Source organism: Prinia subflava, chromosome 7 (assembly GCF_021018805.1).
Source record: "Prinia subflava isolate CZ2003 ecotype Zambia chromosome 7, Cam_Psub_1.2, whole genome shotgun sequence".
NCBI lineage: Eukaryota > Metazoa > Chordata > Aves > Passeriformes > Cisticolidae > Prinia > Prinia subflava.
In genome coordinates, this window is record NC_086253.1 from 6,527,349 (window position 1) to 6,536,062 (window position 8,714).

The window sequence follows — 8,714 nt, forward strand, 5'->3', positions numbered from 1 at the left end:
TGTTCTGAGGATACAAAGGACAAAAAGGAATAAATAATAGCTGATGGTGGGCAAAGTTAGGAGAAACTGGCTACAGTCTATCATTTTAGTCAACTTCCCTCCTACAAGCATGAATGAATATTTTATTTTTTTGGTTGGGTATAAAAATAATAAAACTTTTGAGCACTTTGAGTACAAATTCTGCTGCTTGTCATAAGGGTCTGAGATAAAGGCATTCAAGTATTGGCCAAAAAACTGAGTAGAAACAAATCCTTTCTTGATAATATCTTATATTTGTGTTCAGTTATTGCCACTGCCCAATAAGTATGTTCATTTTTATAGTCAGATGTATACAGATATATAAGCTGGATATTGCAAATGTAGATCTTTTTGTAAAAATTTAATGTACCCTTAGTGAACTCTAGGTCTTCAAGTCTTTGTAAATATTTGTCAGGTACAATATTTCAGCTCTACCTGTGTGGGCTGGAGGGACACACAGAAGATGATGGACTTTGTCCTTGCAAAGTTTACAGAATCATTCTGGGATTCGAAAAACAACATTTTCTACCTATTATTAGATCTGTCACAGGAATTTAGTGGCTTCAGGGATGGTCTACTGTCAGGATTTAAAAAAATACTTTCTAGAAAAATTTAGCCCCCTGCCTTAGCTATAGAGACTCGTATGTACTAATGGGGGTTAAAACTTTGCAATGAAGCATTGTAATGTTCACAGAGACCTCCAGGAGCTTAACAACAATTGCACAGAGATGGAAATAGCTGAATGACAAGGAAAGGGGTGAATAGTGGTATGAGAGCAAGTAAGGTTATTTCACTTGTATTCCCAAGTAACTTACAGTAATGTGTGTGCTTCCCAATCTAAGAAGGACTTGAGTGCTATGAATTAATGAACTGCTTCACCTTTGAAAGATATCTTGCTCCATTTTAATTTCTCAGTGGATAAAGTTCAGCCAAAGAATGCAGACCTTGTGGGAAACCTTCCTTGTTCGTTTTTTTAAAAGAACACAGGAGAGAGGGAAAGTCAGGAGATAAAGACTAACACAAGGTCACTTTGGGAAACCTAACTCGTTCTGGCTGAACCCAAAGCAGCCACCAGATCCCAGGGTGTTCAGTACTTTGCAGCTGATGGAAGCTGCTGGCCTGGCAGGGAGGAGAACCTCAACACTAACCAGGCTGGAGCAAACTCAAGTGTCACTTCTGTTTTACCATCATGGAACACAACTGCACTCTAATCAGTTCTGTTGAGAAAAAAATTTCCCCTCTTTTCTCTCATGTATGCATAGATAGTCATTTATCTCAGCTGGCGAATCTGGAATTTTTTGTTTGCCTAATCTTTGTTTTCAAAAGCTGTTCATTTCATCTGCAGCTCTCCAGCCTTGCTTTAGCTTTCTCCCAGCATTTCCAGGCTCTCTCCTCTCAGGCCAGGGGGTTTGTGCTTCTGCCCTCATAGCAGTCATCACCTGAGGAACAGTGTTTACATTCCTGAATTGCTCACCCAGCATAGGAAATTGGGTGGAAACATTCTGTCCTGCATAACTTCCATTGCTTCCTGGCTTGGGTGGGAGAGGAAGTGAGAGTACTGAAACCCTGCTGAAGAGACTTTCTCATGGTATTGATGACCTCAATGGAGTAGTCAAATTCAGAATTGGAAAAAAAAAATCAAAGTTGCCTAGGTTTTCTTATTCAAGCCATGAAATGGGTATTTTGAAAATACTGTGTATTCCTAAAAATAATTTAGGAATTAATAAAAGACTCTTCAAAAATTAAAAAATAGCAAATTCTTAGTAGAGGACTTGAAAGATGACTTGATATCTTCCCCATAACACAAACTGCGCAGAAGTCACAGCATAGGGAAAATTTTCCTACACTTGGGCAATGCCAGAAATTCAGTGTAATGCTGATTCCCTACCCAGCCTGCTGTGCTACATCTCTGCCCCACTGAAAACAGAAAAACATTTTTTAGCAGAAGTGCTGAACTAATCATCCAGTCTAAAGGCTGAAGGGTCTTCTTGCTTATACTCCAACTTGAGAATTACTGATCTTGGGAAGACTAGACTGGAGAAACTTTCATATAGGGTTTTAAAGTAGTTGAATATCCTCATAATCTGGTAATAATTTTGTAGTTTCTTACTATTTCCTGAAAAATATTTGAGTTTGTATTTTTGATTTAAATAGTTCTCTGGTAGTTCTATCACTTCTTTTAGTTATCCAAGCTTTTAGCCATATGGGTATCCCTTAAAATCTGTATGTGTTAAAGTAGAAAAAGTTACACTAAAGTTCTCTTTTTTTTAATTTTCCTGGCTAAAAAAGTGTTTTTAACAATGTTATTACATTATCCTACAATTTCTTGTAGTCTGCACAGAAAGTGATATTATCTTCTAGCCTATACCACTGCCCCCCAAAAAATCCTGTATTCAAAATAAACCTTGCCCCAAATGTCAGTACAAACAAAGCAGATATTTGAACACTCTTGATGTGTCATGGGTCTGGAACAGCTGATTTTCAGATTGCCTTTATCTCACTTGTGAGTGTATACCAGAGCAGTGTTATACACTGAGCCCCCATAAGAAGAGACATTTCTTCTAATAATCATGGTGGTTTTAGTTCTAGGTGAGGCAAGACTGCACACTACAGTAAAAAGATTCTGGTTTCTAAGAATTTACAGTGTAAAAATGCTAATTCTTAGTCATTCTTGCATTCCTATTTGCAGCATGTGTTTTTTCAAGTCCTTTAAATGTACACAGAGCACTCCTGGTGTTCATATATTGAGGGCAGAATCTAGAGGTTTGCTCTGAAATCTTCCATAATTAAGTAAATGTACTTGATTTGGAAACCAGGCTGTCTAATAAAGTATCAATTCTCTATTTCAGACATGCAAGAAAGCACTTCAGCCAGGCTGAGGGAAGCCAGCTGGATGAGGTTCGACAGGTGATGGGAATGTTGGCCTTTCCTTCAGACACTCATATCTCTCCCTATAAGGTAACATTGAAATTCAGTGCTACAACACAATATTAAAACAGATGTTTCAATTATTTTTTCAGCACAGGAAAATAATAATATCAAAATAAATGTGGTTTTTTTAACTTCCTAAATTCCACCTTTGTAAGAGTTCTTAATTGTAGTAACCAGTCCTTGTGCATTAATCTAGAAAGTATTTGTATTGTTTCAGCTGGACTGTCATAGTAACATGGATTCATGCTGAGCTAGGCTTACCATAAATCCAGCATTAGAGAGCTGTGGGACTGGAAGCACAGCAATTAAATATACAGCAAGAGGCAGAAGATGGGGAAGTACAAAGGGCAAAGAAAAGTCTTGTTCAACATATAAAACTGTGGCTTTAATACACCAGTAGCAGTTCTTAATTGTACTTCTCACATTACTCTTGTTGCAGTGGTTGGGATGAAGAAAGGAAGGATGATTTGAATGATGTGAAAGCAGTAGTTTTGTTCCTTAAAATCAGTGTAGATATTAATGGTAATATCTACATCTAAATTTAAATGAAGCAAATTCATGGGTAGCTACTGTTTCTACAGACTGAGTTCTGTGGTCATGGGCTAATTCACTTCTTTTTAACTTGGCTTTGGAGGCAGAAGGTAGAGAAGAGTTGAGTTGTCAGAGTAAGACAAGAATTCCATGAAAAGCCAAGCCAATATGTGACAGTGCCAGTATAAACACATTTTCTAAACATAATGTAATCATGGTTTAACAAAAAAACACACAAAAACCCCCTGACATGAACAACCCACAGAATCAGTATGAATTTCTTTGCTCATCCCAGAGTCTTAGAAGGATCCTGGTATTTTACATGCTAGATTTGATCTAAGTTATGAATATAAATGATAGATGTCATAGAAGACTGTGGATGTAAGATAGAGCTTATCATTATTTTAGTAGTTAGAAAGAAATAGGCAGGAAATAAAAATCCCATATTTTATTCCAAGAGCTGGTTTGGCTGGAGTGTTTCAGTGAGGGAGAGCAAGGTGACAAAGCTGGGATTGATTCACATACAACTGTATGATGCAAACAAATTCCCTGATACTTATGGATATGACTTAAAATATTGTAGTTGATAGTTAAGTTTTGAATTCTGTAATAATTACCTAGTTCAACACAACCACAGAGTGTGGTTGTTTGGAGTTACCTTTAATATCTTGACTATGAGTTCTGTGCATAAATGGCTTCCTAAAATGTCTGTAAGTAAATTCTTATTAAATATTTGACAAAGTTTGTGAGATCATATCTCTAACCAACTGATTTTTATTAATCCAAGGAAAGTAGCATCTTCTATAACCGATGAATAGAACTTCCTCCAGCTTTTCCATCCAGAACTTAAAGGAAAATGTTTACTATTGTGGCAAAACAAGCTATTTTCTTTTGCTATCCCTTGAACACTCTTAAGTCACTGTGCTTTCCACTAGACCAGATTTCTTGGAGTCCAATCTAACCTGGCCTTGAACAGTAGAATCACTGAACTGTTAAGGTTGGAAAAGGTCTCTGAGGTCTCATCCAGTCCAACCATCAGTCCAGAACCATCACTAAACCATGTCCTCATCTGCCCTAACAACTAAAGTTGTTTCCTAAGTAATCCAGTATTTCAGGAAACTAAAAGGAAGAAGTGACCTCATCAGGATTTACAGACCTTGATTAGAACATTTGGTAGATGATGGAGATTGAATATTGCTCCAGCTATTTTAAATAATACTTGACTTAATAAAGTAGTGTTAAAAGGTACTTCTGTACAATACTTCTGTTTTGTGATGGGTTTGCTCGAGTGAGTTTTGTACAATTTACCACTCCCAGGCTTTTGCCCCCTGGAACAATTAGATTGAAAGCAACTCATAGCTGTGTTGTTTTTTAACAGGATCTCTTGGACCCTGCTCGATGGAGAATGCTGATCCAACAGTTTAGATATGATAACTACAGACTACATCAGCTGGGAAACAATTCTGTTTTTACTATAACACTCCAGGCAGGCCTTTCAGCTATAAAAACACCGTATCCTTTAATGCAGATCTTACTGGGAGTGAAAGAAAGCCTTGTGGGGGGTTATTTTTGGCTTATGGATGCTTTTCAGAGAGCTCAAGTAAGAAATCTTGACACTTCAATATTTTTGCTCGTGAGTTGTTCAAATGGAGTATAAATTGGTCACTATTAATTTAAGGGGAGATTATAATGAATAGCATTATGGTTTGAAAATAAAAGCATGCCCAAACAAAAATTTTAAGGTAAAATGTGACATTGAGTTTGGTTTGGCTGTCTCTTCATGCCTGAAATTAATGAATATGCCTGCAAGGGTTAGTGAGCTGGGTCACAATTACTGGTTTCTAAGCACTTAAACACAAATTCACCTGCCAGGTTTTATGTGAATATTCAAAACCAGCTGCATCTTTTGAAACTTCATTGGGTTTGCTGCACACTGTGTCGTGCTGGAGAAGGGCTGGTGCTGCACCTCAGGAGCTTTACCTGTGCAGCCTGCCAGACACACTCTTTGCTCACTCTTGTTCCTGGAAACAGAGCAAAGTTCTTTTGTGTAGACATGAAACTCGAATTTAATGTTCCTGTGCATTCTGTCACCTGGGCTCTGTTGGCACCGCTGACATCTTTGAATTTTAAGGTTTCCCATACAAAGGGAAGCTGATTATGGTTTTGTTGTGGTGATTGTTTCCTAACTCGCTGTTAACAGACAGTGTTATAAAGAGGATGGCAGCTCAAAAAACCCCGACTGTCCTGTGTGTAGCAAATCCCTGAACAAGCTGGCTCAGCCCCTGCCCATGGCACATTGTGCCAACTCCCGACTAGTCTGCAAGATTTCAGGGGATGTCATGAACGAAAATAATCCTCCCATGATGTTACCAAATGGATATGTCTATGGATACAATGTAAGTGTTGCACTCAATGACTCGCTGAATAACTAGAATTAGAATCACTTGCTGGATCAAAATAAGAGCTTAATAAACTCAGTCAGAAGCTAGAACAATACTTCTTGCAGTAATGTTTTTTTAAGGACTGTATATTTAGCTGCTTAAATTGGTCTTAATGAAGATATATTAATGGTCACATACCTAACAATGTGAATTTATAACACGAGATCAAATGGCATTGGAAATCTTTCCCTCCAGAGAGCAATAATGTAGAATAAGTAACTTCTGGGGGCAAAGATGTTTTGACCTCAGACCACAACATTTTTTTAAATTACAAGTTCATTTCCTAAACAGCTCAATAATGCTTTGAATTACTGTTGTGAATATTATCTTTCGCTTTCACTCTTTTTCAGTCTCTCCTTTCTATTCGTCAAGATGACAAAGTAATTTGCCCAAGAACCAAAGAAGTCTTCAACTTCTCACAAGCTGAGAAAGTCTACATCATGTAGGTGTGTAAAGCACAGGATGAAGTGCCGCTGGAATTCTGACACAGTGTATCTTGGCATACCCTGTAAAGGGGGGGGCCTTAATGTGTGGCAAAGAAGCAAAACCTGCCACCTTGGGGAGCAGACCTGTCGGTGGCATTATTGTTTCTTGCGACCAAAGATCAATGAGCAACAATAAACACTCTTGAAAGGAAAAAAAAAAAAAAAAAGGAAAAAAAAAAGAAAAGGAAAAAAAAAAAGAAGAGAGGAATTATGACTTAAGTTTGTACTTGAATAAAAAAAACGCAAAAACAAATTTTGATTGTTAAGGTTTTGTAACATAAGGTCAAAAATTGGACTCTTCTGAAAGAAAAGTACTTTCATCTTCTAAAGGATAGCTTTCTTTAAAGATGGACACTTGCACTGGGGGAAAAGTTACAACAGATTTGAAATGAAATCCATTTTTCTTCCCTCTTTTTCACAATTGTCCAAGACCCTTTTGTTATCAAAGATATCAGTACTACCAACGTGTTCTCCTTTAAGCTCCTTTTTGCCTTCTTTATGATCCTCTGGTGAAGTAATCCTGAACATGAATGATGTAACTTATTTCCATGGGAAGATATTTTTGATGTGTTTGACACAAGGTGGCTTCTCTGGAGGATCAAATAGGGACTGGTTTGAAGGAGTATGAAGTCTTTTTCCAAACCCAAATATTTCAAGGAGGTTGCATAAGTATCAAGAACTGAGAACATTTCAGGCAAAATCCAATGCTTGTTTAAATGTTCTTTTTCCAGTCTACCATAGTGTTAAAGTCCTTCTAAAGTTATTAGTTATGTGCATAGGGTTCAATATGAAATCATTAGTGCTACTGCCTTATTTCTTGCTTTGAGAATGTACTCACATGACAATGAGCTGGTATTCTTAAGTGTTGGGCGAAGTTTCTGAAGATGCCTTGCAGGATGATTACATAATTTTAGGGTCTAAATAGTATTCATTACTGAAACTAATAGTTCAATTTTAACAACTGCAGAACACATCCTTATGACTTTTCAAAAGAATTAAACCATTGTAGTTTAAACAAAACCATATTGTAGAGGTTTGTATTTAGCGCTTATTTTTGCATGTTGATGTTGATTAGCTAATAAAAGATTGTAAATGTAAGACATGTTAATAAAAATTGTTTTCCATTTCTTGATTATATAAAATTAGAACGCTGTTTTGTGTTTAAATGTAAAAAGAATTCACTCTCAGTGGCCTCTCTTAAAAGAAGTGTAACTTCCAAGTGTTGGTTTTCAGTGTTCTGCAAGATTTAAAAGAAAAAGAGGAAAACTAACAACACAAACACGTACAGAAAACCAAACCACAGAACCCAAAAATACCCCAGCAAACACAAAAATGCTACACAGCAACCAGAAATGTCATTCTTCAGAACATTTGAGTCAAATATTTTTGGTTTAAACTTTTCATATATGAACAGTATACTCCAGGCTTTTTTCTGTTTCTTCCTAGAAGACTGCCTCATGTCCTAGAGCCTTCTTGTTGATAAAATGTTGTGGGCAATGTTAGGTGTGAGGGTTTTCATGCTTTAAAGAATGCTAACAAAGCACAAAGGCCCACAACTTCTTTTCATGTTCAACACTTAAAGGTCACAGGAACTGCTAAACTGCTGGTACTAGCCACTGTGAAACTGTAAATACATGAGATTTCCAGGGAGCTGTGTCTGAAAATGTTCTATTTTCAGTAGGCACCAATTATTGATGCTTCAGACCAGGTTTGCCTGGACCACTGCAGTGCAGCCAGCGTGGCACGGGCCAGTGCTCCTGCACTCACTGCTGGGAGGAAGGGTCTGTTCTCTGGGCTTTTTCTGAAATGGCAAATTTGAAGATTCCTTAGAATAAATGCAATGTACTGAGAGTAGGTGGAAGCAGATACTGAGAGAACTCACGTCAGTAACTGGAGTCATTTGCTCTCAGTTGTGCAGTAACTGCTCTCCTCCTTTCTCCTGGAGCACCTTAACTCAGAGCAGGGGAGGATGTCACCCTGAGGAGCAGTGTTATTCAAACCCACGAGGAACAGCACCTCTGTTTCTTTTCTGTTTACAGCATCATTGCAGAAGGGCCAGCATAGCTTTGAGCATAGGAACCTCACTTTTCCCTACTTTGCAGAAATTCATAGAAGGCCAAAGCAGGAAAGAAGCAGTAGATTTCTATTGGACCTGAGGGAATGTGTGGTAAATGCACAATTGTAGGGCACTGAAATTGTTGCTTTTGCTTCTCTTAAATGCCAGTTCCAGCTATGGTTTCCTGAGACCAGTCTTTTTTGATTTCTGTGACCTGAGCAGAGTGGTGAAAAAACCCACACTCTTGAAAAA

At 37.6% G+C, this 8,714-nt stretch overlaps 1 protein-coding gene across 5 annotated transcripts in view; it reads left to right on the forward strand.

Annotated features, from left to right (window-relative positions):
• The window catches only part of MAEA (macrophage erythroblast attacher, E3 ubiquitin ligase), a 47,955-nt gene extending 40,401 nt beyond the window's left edge, over positions 1 to 7,554 (forward strand). For all 5 annotated transcript variants that reach the window (XM_063401456.1, XM_063401455.1, XM_063401452.1 and 2 more), the window contains 4 exons: positions 2,868 to 2,976; positions 4,859 to 4,992; positions 5,681 to 5,876; positions 6,272 to 7,554. In XM_063401456.1, coding sequence (XP_063257526.1) covers positions 2,868 to 2,976; positions 4,859 to 4,992; positions 5,681 to 5,876; positions 6,272 to 6,367 — 535 coding nt within the window. In that variant the 3' untranslated portion in view covers positions 6,368 to 7,554. The remainder of the gene's footprint in view (positions 1 to 2,867; positions 2,977 to 4,858; positions 4,993 to 5,680; positions 5,877 to 6,271) is intronic.
• Positions 7,555 to 8,714: the final 1,160 nt, after the last annotated feature.